The following is a 27,184-nucleotide window of genomic DNA, read 5'->3' as shown; positions in this document are numbered from 1 at the left end:
ATCTCCCTAGCTGGGTTGATCGTCAATTTTTTTCTCGAAAAGAATCCGTTGAAACTGTTAAAAGTTGTATACACAAGGTTTGTTTAATTTATTCATCTTTCTGCTGTTAAAATAACATTTTAGTCAATCTAATCTCGTCAACATTTACACATTCTCTCCAAATAATTCTTCATGAAATGAGAAATAATATTCCGCAGCATCGATCATTACACTTTTTTTTTTCATTTTATGATGAGTGATTTGGTGCTGTATTTGTTGTTTTAAGAACTCCCCATCGCGAATGAAAATAAATACACAAATAAGAGAAAAAAGAGAGAGAGGAAAGTCTCTAGCTGGAAGATAAATTAGTAAAAGGCGCCAGGTTTTAATTGTATTTATGCGTGCTAAACAAAGATTCTTTTCATTTTTATTCTATCCATTCCTCATTTCGTTCTAAATCAAATTGTAAAGATCTTATTATTTTTTTGGGTCTATTGAAAAGCTTCTTCGGTCAATTAATGTTAAAAATTTAATGTTCTTTTTTCACAAGTTGAGCTTAGATTTCACGCAATTATCGCACCTTTCCAGATAGCCATTCAGAATCTGATTTTATTATACACAAAAAAATATTTCCGATTTCCCATAAAAATTCTGGAATTCAAATTCATAAATCGTAGTCGCCAAACACCTAATGAGATCGCCTTTACGCATGAATGCTCGAATAGACTTCCATAAAATATTTTTAAAACAATTCGTGTTCATAAATATTTTTAAATAAGCACAGAGGTTCTAATCATGTGGATATACTTGCATTTGGGATATAATTTTACTTTGTAGACTATATAGGCTGTTTGAGTCGAGAAAATTAGCGTGTGATCGACGGTAAAATTTAAATAAGTGAGGTGTGCAATGGAATGCATGTCTGGGAGCTTAAACTTATTCTCAGCGGCACAAAAATACGTCGAAGGAGCAATGTCTTAGCGAATAAGTTGTGCTCGAGTTTCAGCAGTCATGTTCCTATATGAAACTTTGATCAAAATCTATTACAACTACAGATTTTCAATCTGATACTGATCATTACGAATTGTGGTTATGTCACTTAAAGTTTACAAAAGCAGGGTTTGGCCTTTTAGCAGTTGACCTTTCGCAGATGGTCCGTTTTGCAGTTTCTGAGATTAGGTGAGCTTTCGCCAATTATATCTATCTACATGCCAACTTTGATGTCATTTAATTGGTCATAATTCAATGTTTATTCATCGGAGTCCAAAAGAAGACTGAACTTTTGTATGAAAAGGGGGTTTCAACTATGCACATTAAATATTATTTAAATCTCAAATGTACGTTATAACAGAAGTGGTCGATAATGATGAAAAGAATCTCACTAGGGCCAAACATGCAGCATTCTCTCAAATGCGAGTGACTCTAAGATAACATAGATCAACTATATCCAACATTCCGTCAAACCTTATATTTTAAAGTACTTTTCAGCCATTTTAAAGGAAATCCCAGTGTCTATCTAATTATTCAAAACGTGTAAAGAGATTCACATCCTGATATATTAACTTACGTGTTGTGAGTTTATCAACCACACAAGATAGCATACCTATTATGGTATTTTTTTGTCATAGACCACTCCTTTGACAATAAAAATGTTTTGTGCTTTCTTGTAAGTTTAAAATTAGAATTTTGATCTTTTCAGATTACTATAAAACCAACATGGTATTATGATACTGTGCCATATTATATATCATGTGCTTCAAAAAAGTTGAAATCTCATGATCATGAAGTACATGATTAATATTCCATTAAATTCAAATTTATTCCATCACCTAAAATCCAAAATGTAGTCATGCAGCATGCGTACTGCAAAATTAATGGATTTACGTATAGCTGCATAACATGCAAGTAACATGGCATTATATGTGTACAAATAATATTTGATATCATTATACAGTGTATCTCTTATAATTTGATACAAAATATGACTTTAACTCATTATCTTGTTTTCCTCATTTCCTTATTTTATAATATGATATGTATGGTCCATCCACGGGTATGGATGTCTGTGTGAATGTGTAAGTACATCAAAGTGTCAAGAAAATAATAAATGTAACACCCGAAATGAAAAGAAGGAGAAAGAGAGGAAGACAAAAACAAAAATCCAAGTCAAAAAGGAATCGTGAAGAATGTTTTTTTTTTGTATTCTTTCATACGTTATTATGCTGTTGTAGGATCGCATTAAGAATAAGCTCGTATGATGACGGGTTTCTTAAAATGTGGAGAATAGCAAAAAAGAAGAAAAATAACTGATCTCGCGCCTCGATGGTGGAACCAACACTACCGAAATAAGAATTTCTAAAGAAAATAACAAAGAATACAGCATAACCAGTTTCTGTATCAATTTTTTTTTTGTTTTTAATATTATACAAAATATTCTTTCTTTATCTCTTTCTCCTTTTGATGTCTATCTGTTGTTTTGTACGTTGTACGTGCACACACGTCGATCTTCTTAATGGTTTTAATATGAAAAATACAGAGGAGATGAGAAATGGAGTGAATGTACCACGATGAAAAACCAAAAAAATTAATAGCATCTCATTGTAAGTACAATACAATAAAGAAGAGAAAATGTAATCAAGTAACACCAAATCAATAATTTCTCTCGTTTATGTATTTGGGATCGTTTGGATGTTTTGTAATACTGTGTTCAAGTTGTAACGTTCATTTGAGATTTGAATAATATTTATTGCACTTAGTTGAAAACCCTTTTCTAGGCAAAAGTTCTTTCTGTTTTTGAACTCCGAAGAATAAACATCATTGTGAAATTATAAATACGCAAGGAAATCGTTTTAATTAAACTACATTTTAATACTTATAAAACTCCAGAAACCGAAATCGGTAAATTTAGCTAAGAGTTAGACAAAAGTACCTTAAAAGTAATTAAATAGAAAATAATGGTTACTGGAGTAGATGACGATAATATCAGAGCTGAATATTAACAGATCCCTCTTATGAAAACTGAAGCTTAACAATCATTCTATTGCATAATATCCGAACGACCTAATTGCTATCATATTTTAATTGTTCTACAATTCGACAGTTAATCGTTGAATAGTTGCACCTAGAATGATCAATATCTAGAAGCATCCCGAGTTGCAGAATATAGCAAAGTCTTCATTTTCGCCGCTAAATGGGTCATTAACAGCCGTTACGGTGACATCAGTACACATCCATGTCATTTTGATATATTGCCATCAACACGACGACGTAGCGATGCCTAGCGACTATGTTGTTCGGATTGAGAACCACTTCGAGGAAATCAACCTCTGTCTTGATTCCGAATAGCTGCTATAGTGACAGATTCAATTTAAAATTAATAAACGAGCCCATTACGGAATCTTGACGAAGTCGTTATGTTGAGGTTCTAGTAGACAAATTAGGATTTATAATAACGAATCTCTAACTATCCCTAACCAATGTTTAAAAAGTTATCGAAGAGTTCCTCTTATATTGTATACAGTTGAAAGCCACATTGAGGTTATACCCTTTCCAGTTTACATTGTTGCAGTGCAATTTAACAAATGAACACGAAATTCTGATTTCAAACACAAAACCACTAATCAATAACCAAAATGCGCTCCAATCGATCCAATAAAAAATAATGAGGCCTATAGAATATTTTATTATCTTCCATAGATGCCCATCTATGTGTGTGTGTATGTGTGTATACACATCAGAATGAAATATGACTTTGTAAATTGGAAATTGAAGAATAAATTTGAATATATCTACACTCAAGAGAGGCTGGCTGGATGTCTTAACAGATTTCTGATTATATTCCACTTCATGTTGACCCATTGTGTTTTTTTTTCTTCTTTATAGTAATGATCAATACATATTCAGCGAAATTCAAGTTTAGGTTCTCTTTCTGTTTTTCTTTTGAAACGATTTTCGTGAAGGTCGAGAGACTTTCGTATGAAAAATTAGTGCTTTTGTGTTTTTTTTCCTCTTCTCTCTTATTCCTTCGTTTTCGCTCGTTGAATACGTCTCTTTATTCTTTTTTTGGTTAAATGTCTGGAAGCTACAAAATAGCCATTTAGCTGTAGAATACAATTTATGTCCAATGGATTAAAATCTGGCTCCATCGTCGAAAATCCCATTTTATTTTCTTTTTTTTTTGCCTCTCTTGCTCTTTATTTTATTCAGATTATTCTTCCTTGCTCGGAGACACCGAAGACTTTTTTGTTTAACAAATTGCGAAAAACTGTGTATGTCGACAGTAACTTTATAGACGGCATCAAATTTGACTCTTCGTCATTTACGAAAAATTCATTTCTGTTTTCTAAACATACAAATCATATCCAATGTAATGATTTTTTTAAAATATTCTCGTACACAGACATGATACATACAATGGGAAATGAACATAAAGATGAATGAGATTTTTTTTGATTTCTTCTTATTTTATTCACGTTGTGTTTTTAAATTTAAAATCTGTTTGCGATAAAAATAATATAAGAAGGAATAATAATAATAAAATGTGAGAGAGGAATGCTTACGTACATTTAATGGGATAGTTCACACTCGAGAATATAAATGGACAACAATAGATCTCAACGACCAAATAAGAAAAATAATATTTATTTAAAAACCACCTGTGGATTCAGTACTTTGTAGCGCATATCGTGATATTTTAGTTTAGGTTTTATGCTTATTGCTAGATTCTGGTATTTCCACTGGATATAAATTATCTAAAAAATATTTTATATGGTACTACTCTTGTTTCAAGGTCCTAAAGCTGGGATTCTTAAACTTCTTCGAGCGCAACACGGTAAACCACATATCTAGTGATTCGTCATACATGTCACGACACATGTGACAATTTTGTATGACACATGTGTCGCGGAACATAATATAAGAAACACGGGGCTAAAGGGTCAAAAATTAACAGTCAGAAACATGCTCTTGAGAGTTTGTTCACTTTAAATTTAATAAGTGAGCATGCTCATGAGCGTTGCTCTCAACATACTCTGCCTTGACGGCACTCTGATGGCGGATTGTGATATTTATGATAAAAATTCAGTTCGCAGCGTTGTGCTAGCTGGATTAACATTCAATGATCCATGATCAAAGATATAACTAGGGAAGTTCCTATGTTCAAATTTACAAAAGTTGTAGCCTAAATTCCGAGTCCATATTAAAACAACGATTTTCAGAAATTCGAAACCTCATTGAAATCTTCATGAAATGGCGGATTTTGATTTCTCCATATTCAATATAAATTTCAAATTTAGAAAAACCGTTATGTGCAAAACGCATTCTGATTGATGTTTTTAAGAAAATATCAAAAATGATTTTTATTATTTTAATACAATTAGCTATTGTAGGATATTTGTTCATGTGTTCAAATTTACAGAACTAAAAGTTAACGTTTCTGAAAATCGTTAAATTCCAAAAATGACCTCAAAACTACTCATACATCCACCAAAAGCAGTCAACATCTATCTCCATAGAAAAATGGAAGAAATGAATTGAAGTTCTATCAATCATTTTCTGATTTCTTGAGATAAACACGAAATTATTCTCTACAGGTTCTAATATGATGGAGAAGATGGTGAAGTGTTGTAAATAATAATTAAATTTATTCATAGCGATTTTATGTTTTTATGAAACAATTTTTTGTTAACTATAGAAAAATTCTATTGTTGTAAAATAACAATAAAAGGAACTAGATGCCATAGAATCGCGGAGCAATCAAAAAGGGTTGTTAAGAAGTTACGTATGGCTTTTAGAGAGTGTAGGTTTGTGAGAAATTCTATAACGTTCATTTGAGATTTGAATAATATTTGTTGTACTTAGTTGAAGACCCCTTTTTATAGGAAAATTCAGTCTGTTTTTGAACTCCAAAGAATAAACATTGTTGAGAATGAATAAATCAATTAGGAAGTCGTTTTAATTAAAACAATTGCGACATCACTGTTGGACGATCCAACATCTTAAATTCCCTTTACATCTCAAGACCAAATTACAATCTCTCTACAAAAATGGTAAAATTTATTACAGAATGAAGCTTGTTCGTCATTTTTACCTGAAATGGCAATTGCATGATAACTTGTTGCATTCCATAATTACACAAAAATATAAATTGCATTATTTATTTAACTGACATGATGATGATCATGCACAATGAATTTTTAATTAAATGTGTATTAAAGTTGATTTAATGTGTGAAAAAGTGTTGGAATTAATGGAACTAACATCTGTTTGTTGTTATTCTCGTCGATTTAATTAAAATTCAAATGAAATGAGAAATAGTCTAGAATTATTCAATTTTACGAAAAAGATCACTTCCAAATTGACCGGAAAGAATGTAAAGAGGTACAAAATTAGAACGAAAATTACCTGACCTAAGCACATTGTGTAGCGCGTGTAAATATTGTTATTATTGTTGCTCCTCAAAAAGAAATACGGAGCATAGAGAATAAGAAAGGATCATTAAGTAGGAAATGAATAAATATTGCTATTTCCGCTTCAAAAAATGCTTAAATATCCATGAACATCACTTACTGGCTATGATTTTTTAATGATACATTCACCTAGTTTACATTTAATGGAATATACTTTGAATATTTTATGAACCTTAAAATTTTCATTTATAACACGTCAATACATTTGTTCATTCATCCATTCATTCATCTTCATGTTCATTTATTTCTTTACTTTTGCTCGTTTATTACTATTTCGCGTTATGACTCTTAATAAAAACATTCAGAGTTGGATATTCGCAGAGTTTTATGGGTTTTCTGATCTTCCTGTAATTTGATTTGTCCGATCGGTACATATTGAATGTAGACGTCATCACATAGACGTGACGGCAGTGTATTTAGAACCAAATGGATGTCAATTTGCAAATTTGGTTGTTTTTGCCAAGTGACTATCGATATCAATAACAAGAATCCTTAATTTGAAGTAATTAAAGATTGACATCCAATTAATTCTGGATGTAATGTCTCACGTCTACGCGGACACAGATCTCTCGATATACAGAGCTCCCAAAATAACAACCGTCATAGTTGAACTTAACCGTCGACCCGACCCGACCCCATATATATCAATTTTTGAAAAATTACCGCTAAAAAGCAGCATGTATAGTTTGCAAACCTTAATTCACAAAAATATAATTTATTATTAAGTCTAGACGATCTGCCAGCATATCTCAGTCAAACATCCAGCACTGTAACATATTAGTCAGTTTTGTAGATTTTCAAAAATCATAACAATTATGAGGCAATTTAGATGCTCATTCATTAGCTTGAAACATTAATTTAAATACATTTGAATAATCCTAATGTTTGCAATAAAACTCAATCAAATGGAATAGCTTAAACTTATTAGTAAATGCAATTAAATCTCTTTGTGATGATTTACATCATTAGATTCATCTCAGGATGTTATAAATACATTCTAATTAATTAAATTTACATCAAAGTGATCTCATCTTTCATCAAATTAGTTCCTAGTATGTGCTGACTATATTAAAAATTTGCCATATTGCTCAGTTACTTCCCATTCATCCTCTCAATTTCATTAATGAATATTTTCACTTTAATTTACTCATTCAATTTTCTATATTTATGAAAAATTATAGATCCCTTAACACTTACTACGTTTGGAATCAAACGAAAGACGATAAACCGTCTTAAAAGAGATGATAGCATGTGTATAGTTCCTTTAAAATAATAATAATTATGACCAATTTTGATGCTCGTTCATTAGTTGGAACCATCAATTTAGGTCTTTAGAGCGGTAATCAAACACGAATAGTCATGTTTTTAGAATACACATATATAATTAAGTTCTGAGGATTTTTATGATCTTTCTGGTTCCTCTATATTGAGAATGCACTTCTGTTTATATGATGATCGTAAAGAAAATTAGTAGAAGGTATAATAAAAAGTAAACGAAAATGGATATAAATTGATTGGGGTTCCACTTCAACTTATGATGATCATCGAAAAGGTATGTCCCCAAATGGCAATTTTCACAAGACTTCTCTAACGGGAAAAGAGCATGCTTTCATGGTACAGTAATACCACTACGGTACCCAAAAGCGGTATGTGTCTGTTAAGGAACTCATCTCTTTACCCATCCAATGATGGACGTCATAAACGAATGATCCCATAATAATCCTTAATATACAAAGTAGATGGCACAAGGTCAATTGGACGGCCAAAGAACTCATGAAAAGAAGGTGTCGATCGAAATATTATTGGAATCGCGAATTGACAAACTGTAACCAATGATAGAGCTGGTTATATGCTACATCTGTGCGATATCATTGATCCCAATTGATCTGTACGGTCAGCGAATAACAACAACATACAAAAGAGAGGTCGAATTTTTGGTACGGTTTGCCGTTAAAATTTGACAATATTTTTCTGCTGGCTTGTGAAGTAAGCACAGCGTTCGTAGCGAATTGTGGCCTTCGACATCTGACGCAAAGAACATGACTCATTTCAATGAGCAAACTCATGAGTACGCTTTATTCCCGCTGTTAAGGATTAGCACATTTAAGGTTGCTCATATAAGTGATTATACTCAGAACTATCTCAATGTCTGCTAAGAACCCGAGCGACACAAATGAAGAAGTCTACGTCGTGGAGCTTTAAAGGCTCCGCTAAACCTCTTTTGTTAATACCAATTGGAATCCGCCTTTGTTTGACGTCCATATTTCTGCCAAATTTTGACCGCTTCCATTTGGTATTAATTAAAGAAATTAACGTAGCCTTCTTCATTTGCGTCGCTCGGGGAAATTTCATAAAGAAATGCAAAATGTCTATCGGAATGAAATCCATTCAGTATGCAATTTTCAGACGAAAGAGTTTTCGCAAATAAAAAGCCAATCCATTATAAATGGCATGAAACGTGCTACTAGAATTATAGTAACATCCGCATAGTAATTCATTATGAGACAATATAATGATTCTCGAGAGGATAATTGAAATCGAGGATGCTTAAGTTGATTGAATTTTCTTGCTTTTAAATATTTATTAAGCAACATCATCTATATGCATATATACACATATCTAAATATTATTTTTATCGTGTACACAGAGCAAAATAAACGTACTTTTATATTTGTGAAGTTAATATTTGATCAAGTAGAAAGGTTGATAATCCATAGATGATATTTATGAGATGAACTCATAGCCAACCAACGTCAAGTGTCCATTTTAATAATTTCCATTAATTTCTTGTGACTTGTACATTTGTGCTGCCATTTTACGTACTAATCGCTTCTTGATTTTACCAGAAGGTGTCATTGGTAATGAGTCGACAAAATAAGCACCACCGTGTAGCCTCTTAAATATTGGGAAATTTCCTGAAATTGAATTTAATTCTTAGCTGGATCTTCTGTGGGATTCGACAAACAGATTCCGAGTCGATTCGACATACAGTAACAGAGTCGACTCGACATACAGTAACCGAGTCGACTCGACATACAGAATCCGAGTCGATTTCGAGTTATAGTAAATAAGCAGCATCCGATACTTACTTGCCACTTCATCTATAATATCCTGTTCAGTAATTTCACTATTTACTTCCTTTATAACAACAGCAGCGGGCAAATCTCCACTAATCATGTCAGGAATTCCAACAATACAAGCAACAGACACTCCATCAATTCCATTTACAAAAGCTTCAATCTCTGATGGGGCAACTTGATAGTTCAAGTACTTAATCATGTCTTTTTTGCGGTCAACAATGAAGATCTCGCCATCTTCTGTTAAATATCCAAGATCTCCTGTCTTTAACCAGCCTTCTGGATCAAATGCATTTCTAGTTCCTTCTTCATTGTTTGCGTATCCTAAAAATCTGAGTGGTGGCATTAAATAAATCTCACCGACTTCATATAGATCCAAAGCATTTCCATCTTCGTCGACAATCTAGGAATTGAAAATTTATAGAAAAAAATTGGAACTGAGCAAACTTCAAAACCTTACCTTAATCTTGAAATTAGGACTCAATTTTCCACTGCTGTCTGATATCTTTTCAAATGGCCCTGTTGATGCAATTAATGGACCAACTTCAGTCATTCCATATGTCATAACAATTGTTCCATAAAGAAGGTGATCTTGAAGTCCTTTACGAATTAGTTTATTAGCAGCACCGCCACCCATAATCCATACCCGAATAGAACTAAAATCAGCAAATTTGAGGTATGGTGATTGCAACAATAAAGCAACATGTGACGGTGCTGTGATGACCACATTGATGCGAAATTGTTCAACTAAATGAATCAAAAGAAGTGGCCGGTAAGGACGCTTTGTAATGATCCGTTTGATATTGCTTGCTAAACATTGCATTAATGTTGTAAATCCTGACAACCAGTATAAGGAACTGAAGCAGAAAACTGTTGGGTAATGAATTTGAGACCATGCACTTGCTATAATTATGCATTGAGAATGTGATAACATTGTTCCTTTAGAAATGGACGTAGTTCCACTCGAGCATAAAATTACACCACATGCTTTATATGCTTCAACACCGAAATTTCGTGGTCTATAAAGAAAATTCAATTAAAAGAACTTGTCACAGACAACAAAAAATGGATAGACTTTACGCATATTCAGCTTCGCCTTGTAATAGCTCAAACATTTCGGCTACGAACCGAACACCTGTGGATGAAATTTTAATGATTAAAATCGATAATTTTTGAATTTTTAAGAATTCTATTTTCGATGACCTTCATACCTTCTACTCGTTGGTCGATTGTTATGATTTCGGATGCATTATTTATGCTGTTTAGTGCTTTTTCAACATTCCCCATATTATCATGATCGCAAAAAACAATTTTTGGATTAGTTTGTTTAAAAATATGAGCAATTTCACCTTCATCGAATGTTGGGTCAAGAGTCGAGCATGGCGTTCCTAATATTAATGATCCCAGAACGACTGGAGCTACATAAGTTGTATTTTTTGCAACGAGACCAATCACATCTCCCAATTGTAAGCCTTCTTTAGATAGGTTTTTTGCAATCCTTAATCCAAACTTTGCCATTTCACCAGCAGTCAACGACACTCCATCGTCATGGCTTATTTGAATGACTTTAGATGGATCTCGTAGCAGATAGTGTAAGGCATATTGACCAGCAGTTACAAAATGATTGTAAAATGGCTGGATCTGATAGGAACTTAATACTTTTGATTCACTGTCAAATGAGAACATTTCGGATAGAAAGTCAATCACGGAATGAATAGAATGTCCTAAAAATTGTCATTTAACGAACATGTTTGACATTAGACATAGAAAAGTTTAAAAGTTTTTGATTGTAAGGTATAATAATGGAAAGTTTATTAAAAATTTAAAGATCCATTGGTATGTTTAATAGTTCCACGAATACCGTGGATAATTGATAACTTTTTATATGATTACAGACTACTTTCATAAACCAAGCAATATGCATATATTTAGGTACTAAATAATTTCATTTAAAATTAAAGCGGTTCTGTTGCTGTTTCAAGCGTTCGACTTCCTTTTGCAAACGATTTATTTCCTGTGTTGCACTGCCTAATTTCATTTCTAAATCACGGATCATATCTTGTTGATTTAAAGATACAGAAAGGTTTGATGCTAAAAATTCGAGTGGATTATCAGGCTGCATTCCTTGTATTTTCGACAACACTTTAGTTAATGCATCTAAAACGCCATGTCTCGCTAAATACAAACGATAGTCTTCTTTAGATTCATCGATAGGCTGTTAATTAAAGAAAAAAATTAATTGAACCTAAAATAAGCATTTAAAAAATTTATTCAACTATTTTTTAGACTTACCTTGAAACTCATGATTATATATTATTTATACTCTGAACCAGAGGAAATAAATTCACTTTAATTTCAGGATTATTAATTAAATTCACAAAATTGATACAATTCAATAATTTTTTAATAACCTACAATTCTCGTAGATATTTTTCCCTCGATTTTAATGACGTTACACTTTTTAAATTATAATTTTCCGTTGACATTTGCTATAATAATTTTCATATGCTTATCATAATGATATTCATGAATAATAAGTATGCTGTGTACAGAGAAAAGAGCTTAGTTTCCTAGTGCAAATTATTGACATCAATCTTATTATAATTAAAAAGAAATTTCTCTCGATCCATAAATCTTATAGGTATATAAATTATCATAAGCTATGAATTGAACTAGATGTGCACATAAAACACATTAAAACGTGCGTATAGAACAATAAGCGCAATACCAATCAAAGATATTAATTCTCAGCAGTATGTGCTACCAGCATATTGCGAATCAGCAGCAATATCAAATCTCTCATGAATTAAACATATTACTCACGGGACTATGAGAAATAAAATCACGAAGCTACATATTGATATGGAATTCTAGAATTACCTCCTATTGAATTGAATCTCGAAGGTTGCCAACAGTCATTGACGGAGAAAATAACGTTCAGCCCGAGCACATGAGTATGAAAAAGTATCATGGACAGTAAGAACAAAGCAACAGAACTAACGCATGCTGTTCGGGAAAAGAAACAAGAAATCGCATCGATGTCCAGTATCACATTAATGGTAATGCATGTGTGAACTTTTTTCAGTACTCACTGTTTCCATTATGTGTAAGATTTATTTATTTTTCTTCTTTTATGCTCCGTTTTTCTATTTATCGCGAATTGAAATAGGTAAGCATACAGCATAAGAAATTGAACAGCAGTAAAATAATCCGATTATAGTCAATTCCTGCCTAGTTAAGAAGGAACATTTTTATTCGCAAAATTTTTTTTAACGTATGTAGAGGTCGACTCAGCAGTCAGTCGATACCATAAGTGGAAATTTCATTAAAACATCATTGCTTAAAACTTGGCAAAAGCAACTTACCATTTAGCGACTGAAATAAGAAATTATGTTGTTTTCTTCCTTCATCAAGAAAAGGTGCTCCATAAATAGAAATCATTTGCAATTATCGGCAAACTCGCATAATAAGGAAAAACTTGCTTTCAACTCAAATTATTATTTTTCTTTGGCTGTATCTTGTGTGTTTTGATCATTTAAGATGACTGCGGGGCTCACATATGAAAATACACATTGTATTTTGGGAGTGACTGGATATGATGTAGAATTTTAGAAAATCCGAGTGGCCAAAATTTACAACGGTTTTCTAGAATTTAAATTTTCTAACGGTAGCTAAAAATTTAAATTTTTAAAGCAACGCTTTAAAATATATTTCGTTTCTGTTTATGAAATGAAAAACATTAATTAACGTACATAGATATGGGTGTTGGCTTCTAAATCAATTGATACTGGAATGACTCGATAACACGGAGCTAATGCTTCAAACTAGAGCTTTCTACGATGTCTTGCTCTCATCCAACCAGTCAGCCAGCCAGCCGATTGTAGAGCCTTCTACTAGACAGTGCTTTAAAAAATGGTTGAAAAAAAGTTAATTAAACAGCCGATTGTAGAGCCTTCTACTAGACAGAGACACAGGCAGACATTAGCAGTTGATTCAGATACATGCTAGAATTTGAGATGCAATGATGCATAGACTCTAATTATGTACAACCCCAGAAGAACTTCACAACACCAATTTTTGCTTTAGATTTGCATTCTACCTCGCTAGATATTAATTTCATACTTCTTGGAACAGCACGTACAATCCATTTTTATTCTTAATTTGTAATTGAGCATGAACCTAAAATTACTTATTCTGTGTAAAAAAAGGAGATGTGAAAAATTCATTTCGTGTTAATTTTTTCATTTCCAATTTATTTCTCGTTCCTCTCGAATGTTCTTGTATGTACGCTTATTTTTTTGGTCTGGAATGAACTGTTTTTTTTTTTCGTTCCTTAAGCGTAATTTGAAGAATTTCTGTTTTACTTGCAAATGATTTTAAGGTAATTGAATATTGTTGGATATATGCATGTTATTTTGCGCTTTGAAGTTGCTGTGAATTATTTTATATTTTTTGGAAGCGCATTTTATTTGGTATATGGCTGTGCTAGACGATGAGCATGCATATGATACACTTTATGCCTTTGATCCCAACATGCAAGCATATGCTCAATGAGCATCTTGCAGCACCAATGCTTTTTAGGTATGCTCATTGGTACCGTGCGATGCTCATTAGGTACCAAAAGATGCTTGTTAGGTACCGTGAGATGGTCATTGGTACCGTGAAATGCTGATAGGTACCGTGAGATGCTCATATGATACCGCGAGATGCTCGTACAGTACTGTGAGATGCTCATTGAGCATATACTTGCATGGATCTACATGACTTGATAGCTTCAGAACCTTTCCAACTGTCACAAAAGTATGACATCATTTATGAACAATCCCCAAAATATGAAAGTACACGAAGCTAATTTGAATAAATTTCAAAATCAAGCCAGGCAAGTTCCAATTATTCCAAAAAGAGTACAGCCCTTAATCATACTGATCTATATGGTCCACAACCTTCGCAAAATGCATGCTAAATACATAAAAATTTTACAAGAAAGGAATTGTTCAACATTAACGTTAATGAATTTTCTATGTTTGCTTTAATTCCAATTATTTCTTTGAAATATTGCATGACTTAAAATAATTCTCTCTAGATGGTGATGCTGCATATTTTCCATTTACAAGCTTGATTTTTTGTGTGTTAATGCATTTCTTTTTTTAAAATTATTATTTGTCAAGAAAGTCACAAAAAAAGACATGAAATCAAGATGAACTTGTGTGATGACCATAAGTTTGTGCCTTTTTTTTGTTATTCTCAAAACTACGTTGCTTACTTTCAAGATGCATATCTATAATATTATATTTTTCTCGAAAAGTAGAAAATATGCTTCGCATGAAACTTCCATTTCGTGCCTTATGATTTCCCATTGACTTGTATCAGTTTCGATGCATCAATTTTTTTTTATTTCCTCGGAGCTGTTCGACTCTTAAATCTGACTGGGCGAGCACAGAGTTAAAGAGAAACAGAAATTATTGTCAGGAGTGTGTGCATGAAAAGCAGTTAAGAAATTAAACACGGCTATCAAAGATTAATTTCTTTTCTTTTTTTTAAAACATTTCTGAAAACCATTTAGTATTTTTTTATGTATATTGAAGCGATTTAACACTTTTAGTGAGATGAAGGTTGAAAGGAATATATTTCGTGACTTATAGTCTAATCCATGATCGCATTCAGGCGAAGTAAAATGCTCAATTTCACACAACGAGTGAATTTTTGCATTAAAAAAGTACATCAGCCTCATTTGTATTTTTAAAGCCTCCTTGCTTTAGTTATGAAATGCAATATGAAACTGATTATTTTCTCGCCTTCGCTATACTCTGTAAACGAGCAAGCACGTAGCGTGTAACTGCATATAAAAAGAAATATATTCTCGACAGCTCACTCCAAATTTTATTTTATTTTCTACTTAATGCAGTGTGGCGTACACATGCAATTTTTACCTCGATTATTTTTTCCGTGTTAATTTAATTTGGCAAATAAGGAAAAATTAATTTATGTTTTGACTTTTATAGCACCTCAGCATCGCTTCCAACTGTTTTTTCATCCGAAATCCAATTAAATAAGTCTAATGCTGTATCTTTATCGACCAAAAAGTATGATAAAATTATGCCTTCTATTGATGCAATCATGATTCCTCCAAACACATCCAGAAGATAATGCTTTCTAAGCAGGACTCTGGAATATAAAATTATAGTATTCATAAATAAGAGATTAGCATGCATCTAAATTACATACCTTGTTAAGCAAATTGCACAGAACCAAAGATAAACAGGGATCCAGAGGATTACTGGCAATGGATAGAAGATAGTAAAGTACATGAGAATCAGTGTTGCTCTTGTTGTATATCCACTTGGGAATGAGAAAAAATTCATGTCTGAAAAAATAATTTGCTTAATGATTGATTTTAGTTGATATTTAATATTTGTTACCCATATTTAAAGGATGTGTATCACAATAACTTGGCGGGTCTCTCTGAACATATGCTTTAACTATCGAAACGACAACAATGTCGAAAAGCAGTATCATTAATAGATTTATTTCCACTTCAATAAAGTGATGGCTACTAAAGTATGCAAATGCGAATAATCCAACAAGCCAAACTATTCCACTGCAACTATAATGAAGGAAGTTTGTAGTGTTCTTGTATTTGTTGATTTGTAGACGTTCACCCCAATAGAATGCAAACTTCTTTGACACAATTTCGTCTCTTTTGAGAAATTTTTGAAGAAATGATTCTTGTGTATTTGGATCAAATAAGTAGTTCTAAAATGAAAAATTCTATGTGATTAAAATGATCTATTGATTAGAATGAGTTCAATTTACCATGATTTATTATTTTTAGTCTCTTTTTACTTGAATAAATTAATTAGATGTCCATTGACAAGATATCAATCCGCTAAAAATTTTCCTATAATTTTTATACTCTCGCAAATTTAAATCTTGAAAACCGTTAATTTTGCTATAAAAAATTAAAAGTAAAGAACCCGTTAAAATTCAAATATTTAAAATACGTTACAAAATTCTGAAAATTTGGCCTCAATTAACGACCCACACAAAATACTGCAATAAGAAGAATTCTAAGTATAAGAAAATCATAAAAAGAGAAGTACCAAAAACATAATAAGAGATGACAGACTTCCGATAAAAAAACACACTCGAGCTGGAGCTAAAGAAATGTAAAGGCATAAATATAAAAGTATATACGCTGCATTCGATACTTTTTCAATAATTTTTAACCATCATCTGATTGGAAATGACGTTATGAGGGGCATACAGCATAAATTTGATATTTTAAAAAAGATTTATTCTCCTCTCATTTATTTAAGTGTAAATGCATAATGCATAATGATCTCCAGTGTTCATTCACTGCAATTTACGATGGTAATGTGATTTTTCATAACAATTTTCTTTAACAAAATTGTAATTTTTATTATTACTTTTTTTCAATCATATACGTACGTATGTAGGATTAATGCATTGACTTGCATATGTTAAGGCAATATACACAAGCGTTACGCTCTTTAAGATCTCATACAAATCATGTTTCATATTTTTATTATTATTTAATTCTTCTGTTTTAAATGAAAACATTTTCTAAGCATTACACACCCGACATAGAATCTAAATTACACAGCTATTAAAAACACCAGATAAGGAACATGAAAATGATTGTTTCAAATTGAAAAACGCCTTTTTAAGTTGCTTAAAAAAATTTGCACTATTGCAAAATGTTTCTGTTTTTGTGCTTAATTGCCGTGTCATTATTGTTGTGAACAAGCAAGCAAATAGTCTTCATTGATGCATGGATTATTGTATGCATATTTCCAAATCGCAAATATAATTTATTTTGTGTATACCTACTTACAGAATTACTTAAAAGTATGTAGGTAAGGGAGAAAATCAGCCTACTTTCTATAGCTCATAGCGAAATTTGATGAAGAAATATTGGCCACATTAGGTGTTGTTGATGAATGACGTTCATTATTTAATAATCTTTAGGGGACGTTCATGATCTACATTTTCTCTAGACATATTGGCATCATCGATCATAGAGATCAATGACAATTTGATCCAAGACGTATAATAATATCTGAATATTCGAGAGAATACTCGATTAGAGCTCAAAGTCGACTTGAATCCAATTCAAATTGACTTTTTCATACAAAATCCAAAGCCCACTTCGATAACTAAATCCAAATTTTGATCAAGAATATAGACATAAATCAGAATTTAGGTCCTAATCAGAAATCAGGTCACAAGATAAAACACAAATTGAACGTCATAACTGAATGACTCCATCAAAGCTCAAATTTCCATAAACATTTATCAATTTTCATTCATTATTGTACAAAATATGAAAGCATTACCATTATTATTATTTAAATTTTGTTCTACAAAACTGGTACGAAGGTGTAATGATCATTTCCTATTTAAGAAGTGTATTGACTTAAGCCACAAAGAAATCATTACCATAACAATGATAGTAATTCTAAAAGTAATAATTTTAACTACGTACTGAAATGTGTAAGTTTACACTTCTCGAATTTATCATACATAAATCTTGATTTATTTCCCATTACAGATTTTTTTTATTTTCCATGTTAGTAACTTTACATTTGCATAACTTTCACTGCTTCTATTTTACAAGATCAGTATGTATCTATTATAATTTATGACAACATAAAAAAAAACAACCAATTATAATAATATTGATCAATATACTTTATAGCTCTCAATAATTTTAATTGACTTTGAAAGAGAAAGAAACAGGCACACATTTTCAGCTTCAATAATGTACTTTGTATGTCCAAGACAATTGGATGGAAAAAAAAAAGATAAATTAATAAAAGAATAATAATAATAAAAGAAATAAAGCAAGGTGGCTTTTATGTCTAACTTAAAATGTCAATAACTTTATTATTATAACTTCCAATCGCATCGGGTTAAAGAAATGGAACATGAAAAAAAAAGAAAGCAAATAAGAAAATTACATATTGCACTGAACGGGATAGAACGTCTTAATTATATGCTATTCAAAATTTATTACTCTGTGCTATATACATAGTAACAGCTTAACAAATAAGAGGTAAATGAGAATGTGATAAAGAAAAAGTGTGAGACGTTGTATATATTGGGCACGGTTGATAATTTGCTTCAATATAGGAAGGAATAAAAAATACAGTAGCGAATTAGAAATTAATAGTTTTAAACTAAGAAATATGAAATGAAAGTAAACAGAATTAAGTCGAAGATAATTTGTAATAATGGATAAGAGTAGCAGTAACATTGAACTGAACTGTGGAGTGAACTTGTGTCTCTCAGAATAATTACAATTTAAGTATTGCTGATCTAGGTTAGCGCATAATATGAAGGAACGTCGACTGGCTTAATAGTAAGGCATATATTCCTCTTTAAATCTTTGACAGAGCATTCTTTTTGGTGCTCAAAAAACGTCTGTATCATTCGAAAACTTCAGCAAGTTCCGGATATTTAGAATCTATCCTTTTCAGCACATACAGTTTTCCAATTATGGTTGAATGTGAATGTAATTAAAAACTTCTTTAATTCTTTACAATGATGTTTATTCTTTAAAGTTCAAAAACACACTGAACTTTTTATAGGAAAGGGGTTTTCAACTATGTCAAATAAATATTATTCAAATCTCAAATGAACGTTAAAACATTCAATTATTGAAATTAAGACATCTTTTGATGAGACCAAATGATCAGACTACAATAGCCTCATCACGATCCATTCAGCATCCTTAAGCACGATTAGTATACTTAGTCATAAGCCTAGATTGAAAAATATATTATATCTAGGTTGAATATTAGCATAAGTTATTAAAAACAGCATATACAAAAAATTACAACAGTCAACACTTTGTAATTGTTTGACAAATGACTCGTATCTTAATATTTCAATTATGATAATGAACAACTAATTAATTTTTATGTCCCTAAAAGCAATTTGCATTACATAAGATCAGATTTTAACAAATATTTTGTCATATATTTCGCACCATTATGTGATAATTAAATTTCAAATATTTTCTTACTCAATAAATGTTTATTGAATGTTAACCATATCCATTTGATCATACACTTAATAGATATAAATCAAGTTAACAGCTGTGTAGTAAAAAACCAGAATTTTACTTCAATTGAATCGATAAAATATGAAAAATGTGCATAAAAAGCCATTAAATTAAACAGAACTTCCTATTGCAGGGGTGGGCAACCTTTATTTTTTGGGGGACACCTTGGTGGTGAGCTTCGACTACAGCTGCATATGGCATACAGTTCATGGTATTTGCAAGTATTTTAGGCGGTAAACTGATATGCAGCGGATTGGCACAAGATTCTCATGTCAGCCAGATGGTATCCAAGTGCCAACTTTAGGGCAGTTAACATGATGTTGTCACTTGGAAGCTATATGGCAACCATTTCACTGTCATGAATAATTTGTGGCCGCAGCACACCGGTTGTCCACCACTGGCCTATCTATAAATTCAATTTAAGAAAGAAAAACTATCATGTACAGCAAGTCACTTCACAAATCTACAAATTGCATCGAGTTGAATATAAAAATTTACATACTTGCAAAACAGATTTCAATTTAGAAAAGAAAAAGAGTTACATCAGGTGGATTTCAATTGATTAATTGCAAATGGAAGTGATTTTAAATGCTTATCGATTCATTATTTTAATGCAATTTCAAGGCGTAAATGGCATCATAAATTATCATTGAAAATGGATTAATATAATATATTCCTGCTTTTTCTTCATTTAATGCCTCTATAAAAGCTTTCATTTATGAATGATTTTTTTAATTTTTGTTCTGTAAAAATTGTTCGTGTCTGCTCTCATTCATATACTTACTTCTGTTTTATAGCTAAAATAACGAGTTTATTTTGCGCACAGATGTTCATGAATTTTTCGTGTTTCGAAACAGTAAGTTCTTAATATTTAAATGAATTTGCAAAAATTTACATTGATGTCCTGAACATTGGTTCGTTTATGAATGATGTCAACTTAAAGTTCAGCATTAAAGAAAGTTCCCGAATCTGATTCTTTATAATTTCGCTTTCGAAGCCCGACACATTAACTTAAAAGACAGTGTTGTCTACACTGCGTGTCGCATGACGTGTGCTTGTTGCTCGTGGTTTGCCACCAAGGTGTGTCGTGACACAAAAAAAGATTCAGATGTCACGGAGACAAGTAGTAAGGATTTTCAAGACCGAGACCAAGACTTCCCAGTCCAGTTCTTGAGATCCATTGTAGTCTCGATCTCGGTCTCGATAATTCCCAACCGAAACTACAGGAAAACCTAATAAGTTGATGTTTCGTTCCTAAATCTTTTTATAGCCATCATTTGTGAACAAACCCTAACAAAATTCAAATTTCTTAGAGGTGACACAAATTGTGATCAGAAATGTGATCAAGCAGCTGTTGTCACTCGATATGATACCACAATCTATAAAGGTCAAACTTTTCAGATTTGGTAGTCATAAATTCACATGGCAATCATAAATTATCCGCAATAAATTATTGTGCAGATCGGGCGATCATAAATCATTTAACTCTTTACGCATTTCATTCTGGAAGTAAAAATTTAATATTATGGAAAATCTGTTATGGTCAATAAATTTTTTTTTATGAAATCCGGGATAGTATGGAAAATTTTGTTCCAAATCCGGTATCATGCACGTGGGCACTTTAGTCATTTGTTATTCTTTAAACTGAAATTTGAATGAACGATCAAAGCAGTTGACTTTCAATCAATTTGTCAATCTCAGTATTTGTTATGTTCAGTTGCTATACCAGTGGTGGACAACCTTTTATTTTTGAACGGCACACCTTGGTGGTAAGCCTAGACTGAAATTGCATACGGCATACGGTTGATGGTATTACCAAAATTTTCTGGGTGTACACTTATGTGTCGTTGCACACAGGTTGTTCGCACATGTTGTCCACTACTGTTGTTCACACATGTTGTCTACTACTATGTTATACAAAGCGATTAAACTTAGGCAGCCTTCTGTGTCGCGTCACACAGTTCACCCACCACTGTGTTATCGAGCCGATTACGCTTTGACACACTTGTGTGCCTCATCACGCATGTTGTCCATCACTGTCTTATACAAATCGATTATGCTTTGGTGCACCAGTGTGTCGTGTCACACATGTTAATCAACACTGGACTATACAAAGTTGTTAAGCTACACGTAATGTAAATCTCCATATACTCAAAAAGCTGCGTATCTCGGATATATAGTTATAAAAGCAAAATTAGAACATGTTTTCTTCGTATAAATTTAATTTTATAGATCATAAATTTCAATTATCTCAAATAGGTTTAGGAGTTTAATAACTTCTTTAAAGGAAGTCCGATGGTCTTTTTATGGAATACGATCTTTATTATTTTGTTATTCCTTTATATCCAAAAATTAATGTAATATTAGATGTCAAAACTTTATATCAGCATTCAGCAATAAAGTAAGTCGTGTAAGGTGGGAGTATGGAATTAATATTTGCGATATGTGCGGATGTTGTCTTATAATTTATGCTCAAAATATGATAAACAGATTCAAAAAATCTCATAAATTTTATCAATAATATTATTATTCGAATAATGAATTGGAGCTGAACTTTAAGTCATTAATCACGTTGAAATTTGCATTTTTAGATAAGCGAGAAATTTTTTTTTCGTCGTTTCTCGTGAAGATGTTTTGTGCTTCTGTTTTGTTGAGTAGCTGATTATTATTCTATCCCATTTGCAATGCTAAAGCATAGTGAAGACTTTGAGTATCAAGTTTTATTAAGATGAAGATTGTGAGATCGATTCCTATTTGAAATTGATTTATCTAAACCACATGAGTGCAACATAGTCGCTAGGACATCGATGTTGACATGACGCTTTGTGACATGACATTATGTAACATTATGCTTTATGACATGACACTTTGTGACATAACATTATGTAACATAACGCTTTGTGACATGACACTATGTGACATGATGCTTTCAAATTGATTCCTGATGTTTTGTTGATATGGTGCTATGTGACATGACGATATGTTGACAAGATGCTATGTTTAAATAACATTGTGTGGCATGACAATATGTCTCATGGTGTTATGTGACATGACGCTATGTGACACGACGTTATATTGACATGACGCAATGAGTCACATTTACATGACAATTCTTTGACATGACGCTATGTTTCATGACTTTATGTAACATGACGCTATGTGTCGTTTTGGACGAAATGTCAAAATGACATAGAGACACTTTGACGGCACCATGACGGTTGCTTTAGTCTGTTTTGATCGAAAAAATAAAATTTGCCATTCAGGTCATTGACTAAAATACTGTTGATATATTTGAGAGTCTAATAAATTTCACATATAAGGAGACAATCGGACGTAACATAATTAAGACATAAAACAACAAGTGATCGAGATATGAATTAATTAATCACAAAAAATGTTTATGAAACTTTCCATTTTCCTTTCACTTAAATCACAACCAAAATCTGCCTCATTTATCCATTTTTGGCAACATGCATTAACTAATTATTATGTGAATAAATTTAATTTAATAAATATTCATCGAGCTGTTTTATTGACATGTTTATTAATAATATCTCTGTTTATATCTTTACAGGTATGTGCTATGCAATCATCGATTAAAAAATATGCCAAGATATTCTTTCCAATTCCAAGTAAAATGTGACAACATTATTCATTCAATTGCGCAAGATCAACATGAAAGTACACATTTGAAGACATTTCAAAGGTGTCAAGTTACGGTTTTTTATATCATATTTATGGAGAATAATTTTTATTTTTTGTTGACATTATTATTTTTTTTTTCCTGATACTGTCCGCTTCAATTACAAAGGCATTCCCTACGACTCAGTTTATGCTGTTCAATGAAATTGTGAGTGCTTTACGATAAGCACTAATTGAAAAATATTGTCGACAAACAGAATATTGAGACAGAAAAAAGGAGTGTCATGTTTGTTATTCGTTATTGTTTTACATTCAATTCCACTCTTTTTTTTCGTCAAATTTATTCGAAAGACACATTTTTTTTTAGTTTTTTTATATGCTTAGATAGAGAAATTTATTCTTAGCCTTTACGTACGTCTATGTACATTATATGTGTATTTATACAATTATGATAGAATGGAGCTGATGAAAAAATATTTAGATTTCAACTTATTTCATCTCCTTCTCTCTGCTATCTTGAAAATGCATACATACATGTTAATAACTTTGATAAATATTGAATGTAAATATTGAATCATTATTTTGATAGTTGATTCAACTATTTTTCAGTTTATCATATGATGGAGAAATAGATATGTCTATTTCAAATCAATGATGTAAAGCTGTTGGAATTAAAATTTATGGTTTAAGTTTGAATGTTTTTCTTGGCTCTATACTGAAACGCTTTTATTAATGTTTATTGCAAAATACATTTTGGACCCTGTTTTGAATTTACTACACATGTGAGGTTGTGTCGCATCACAGTAAAGTGTGGCATCACAGTGGTATGTCATGTGAGAGTGAAGTATCATGTCACAGAGGCATGTCGTGCCTCTATGTTGTGTAACAGTAGTGTCTCATATCATGATAATATGTCGTGTCACAGGAGCATGTCGTGCCACAGTAGTTTTCTCTGCACTTTGAGATTCGCTGTGCTTAGATGTTCAAAATATCAGATCTTTACCCCCATTGTGTCGTGAAAGTACTTGTTGTGTCACAATGGTGTGTGTCATAGTAGTGTGTTGAGTCACCGTAGTGTCACAGAAGTCTTGTAGAATCACAGAGGTGTGTCGTTGTCACATAGTGTGTCGTGTCACAGAAGTGTATGTAGTGTCACAGTAGTTTGTCGTGCCACAGTAGTGTCTCGGTCCACATCATTTTACCAGCCAAAAAAATTGCCATTCGGACGCTATGTGCCTGCCATCTGACTGCCATGAAAAACATGTCCTGATCGGGTTAGAATCTTTCAGAATGAGAAATTACGTTGTACAAAACTAACTGACCAAAGAGAAATTAACTTAAACAATATCATAAGAAACAATGGAAGTCAAATGCTAATTGTAGAGTTTGTTTATTAAATTAAACTCTTTATTATTTGATGTTTTCTATCTAAATCTTTCTTTTGAAAGATGATAATAACTGGAAAAATCCAATAATTTTCCTTCTTCTTTGATTTTGACGATCCTCCTAATGTTATGAGCACTTTAAAAAGATTCTCATAAAATGAAACTTTTTGTCAAAGCAAAAAACGTTTATTGCCAATTAAAATCACATAAAAAATATCTCGAATTCATTAAAAAGTGATAAAAAACTGTATTTTTTTTTTGAGGCGTAATTCGCTTTTTTTTATATCTTTTAACTGCAATAAATTTAATTTGATTTTTACGAGTCGCAGAAAATATAAACTAAAGCTTCAACAAGTTTGTATCGATTCGAATTCAAAACTATTTGTGAAGTATTAGACGTAACCTTAAAAGACCCTTACATCAAGAAGCTCTCAAAATTTGAACAAAAGGAAAAAATCTCAAATCACCGAAAAAAGAGTATTTAACACATAATGCAGGCATCATTATAAATTCGCCTATAAAGAGGCGTGAAGGGCAAGTGGTCGATATTAAATTTCCATTTTGATCAAAGTTCCCTCTCTTGGCTTGAATGCTTTTTTGTGCTCATCATCACGTCGAAAACCACATAATGTGTTTCTTTTTAAGCCATCCATTCGATCATCTGTAATGATCTGCTTCTCTTCTTCTTCAAGTATATTACAGCTGAGGTATAAAGTTCTTTTCTTGTGTTAAAATCATGTTGCGGTTTTCATTGTAATAAAAAAGAGGCTCAGGCGATATTTAAATTTAATCGGTAAGAAGACAATACCCAAATGTTTAAAAAATTACTTTTTATGTGGATATTCAAGATTTAAATTAATGTTCTTTAAGAATAAATGGATGTTAACATTTTGGAATGTTTAAATTCTTGAAAATTTGTTGAGATAATATCAACGGTCATTTAAGATTTAAATTGTATAAGTTAGTTAATTTTCCCTGCATAGTTGCAAACCCCTTCTTTGTAAATTTCAGTTTATTTTCAATCTTAAAACAATAAACATCTTTCACATAGTTAAGTTATTAATTTGATAAAGTTTTAATTAGATTCAGTAGATTTAACAAAGGATATAGCCCTAGAAGCTTAAGAACATTGAAAAATATGCAAGAAATCAGGAGATTCATCAAAATAATAAAATTGTGTAAATTTTTTCAATTTATAAAACAATTTTAAAGAATAAATCCGCAATTTTTTCCAAAACAGTTCTACTTCAGTTAATCAATAAGCTAAAGAGTTTCGAGCCATGCTCAACATTTGAATCATTCCAGAACAGAACAGAAGAACTAAATTTTGCATCATTGTACTTTTACCACTCAAATGTTTCAAACTCACATAACAACTGATCAGTAATTGACAACACTAATTTATTGGCATGTGGGCTGGAATCTCACCTTAAACAGACACACAAGATAAATGATTTTGCCATTTTTGTGCGTCCTGGCAAATATTCACATCTGGATAATGCTGCCGTACGTTATAATAACAATGTCTCAATTTTAGTTACGTTCCAAAAAATATAATAAAACCGGCGAAAAGAGCTTATCCATATGCAGTACCGCAACTTTTAAAATCCACCCATCCTACGCTTCATCTCCTTTTCAGTTTAAAACAATACACACAAAAAAGAGTAAAAAGTTACAGTAAATGCAAAGTCTGTCTATTTTGATGACTTGTTGCCTCCTTTAACTATTTTGTTGTCTAATATGTACATGCTCATATGAGTATAAATTGTATACAAAAGAGCATAATGTTAATGGTTCACATTATAATACAAGAATAAAAACCCGAGTAAAGATTTTCATTATTCCATTATTTTAAAGCACTTTTTGTTGTTGTTGTTGTTGCTTGTTGAACGAGTGTAGCCGAGAGAGGAGGCGAAATAAATTATGTTGTGATTGAATAACAATGGAAAAAAGAAGATAAATTCACAGTCTTGAAAGAAAAGAAAAGAAGGCACAAAAAAAAAAATTGAGGCACAGAAGGAAGAAAAAAAATAAAATTACCGCAGCTGAAAAGAAAAGAACAACGAAGAGATTTAAATTGGCAATTCAATAATGGTGAAAAACAATAAATACTTTTCCTTGTAAAATCAGTTGTTGATGACGATCGCATAAAAAAAAGTATAATTTTCTGTGCGACAAAAAAAAGTATAAGATTGAGGTGCAAAAAGAGAAAGAGACGAAGAGCAGAAGACCAAAAAAAAATGGAAAAAATTTGCATGAAAGTGCACGTTAAATTATTGACGATACCTTTTTTCCTGTCCTTTGAGATTAAAGAGAAATATATAAAATATGTGTAGACATCTGAGCATGTTTTTATAGAGATTATAAAGTATTGTGTCCATTTTGACACTAGTCCATCATCTAATTACCTTTATCTTTGGTGATCTGGCTGTGGTATCAAAATGCTATTCTAGTGCTCTCCTCTGATCCTCCAAAATTGTACAATTATTAGACGTCCGAGTGACTTCCAGCTTCCAGGACGCTTTCATGTCATTTTGACGTTTTCCA

At 31.8% G+C, this 27,184-nt stretch overlaps 4 protein-coding genes across 4 annotated transcripts in view; 1 reads left to right on the top strand and 3 right to left on the bottom strand.

Moving 5' to 3' along the window:
• tkv (serine/threonine receptor kinase thickveins) overlaps positions 1 to 27,184 on the top strand; it is a 97,015-nt gene that overhangs the window by 2,934 nt on the left and 66,897 nt on the right. The gene's annotated exons all lie outside the window — the stretch shown is intronic.
• Positions 9,090 to 10,811, bottom strand: LOC139087657 (uncharacterized). The gene is made up of 5 exons (XM_070636530.1): positions 10,735 to 10,811; positions 10,604 to 10,658; positions 9,984 to 10,542; positions 9,536 to 9,926; positions 9,090 to 9,361 (listed from the first exon to the last, which is right to left on the bottom strand). Exons 1-5 carry the CDS (start codon positions 10,808 to 10,810, stop codon positions 9,213 to 9,215), a joined length of 1,230 nt encoding a protein of 409 aa, XP_070492631.1. The 5' UTR covers position 10,811; the 3' UTR covers positions 9,090 to 9,212.
• LOC139087674 (c-Myc-binding protein homolog) lies at positions 11,365 to 11,908 on the bottom strand. Its single transcript, XM_070636560.1, has 2 exons — positions 11,816 to 11,908; positions 11,365 to 11,738 (listed from the first exon to the last, which is right to left on the bottom strand). Exons 1-2 carry the CDS (start codon positions 11,825 to 11,827, stop codon positions 11,469 to 11,471), a joined length of 282 nt encoding a protein of 93 aa, XP_070492661.1. The 5' UTR covers positions 11,828 to 11,908; the 3' UTR covers positions 11,365 to 11,468.
• Positions 15,381 to 16,411, bottom strand: LOC139087563 (polyisoprenoid diphosphate/phosphate phosphohydrolase PLPP6-like). The gene is made up of 4 exons (XM_070636396.1): positions 16,337 to 16,411; positions 15,943 to 16,276; positions 15,749 to 15,887; positions 15,381 to 15,688 (listed from the first exon to the last, which is right to left on the bottom strand). The coding sequence occupies exons 1-4, from the start codon at positions 16,337 to 16,339 to the stop codon at positions 15,520 to 15,522; spliced, it is 645 nt and encodes a 214-aa protein (XP_070492497.1). The 5' UTR covers positions 16,340 to 16,411; the 3' UTR covers positions 15,381 to 15,519.

The sequence above is a fragment of the Chironomus tepperi genome, unplaced genomic scaffold, assembly GCF_022539635.2.
Source record: "Chironomus tepperi strain 1889 unplaced genomic scaffold, CSIRO-AGI_Ctep_v1 contig_128, whole genome shotgun sequence".
NCBI lineage: Eukaryota > Metazoa > Arthropoda > Insecta > Diptera > Chironomidae > Chironomus > Chironomus tepperi.
The sequence above is the reverse complement of the archived record's forward strand: the minus strand, read 5'-3'. Positions and strand labels throughout refer to the sequence as shown.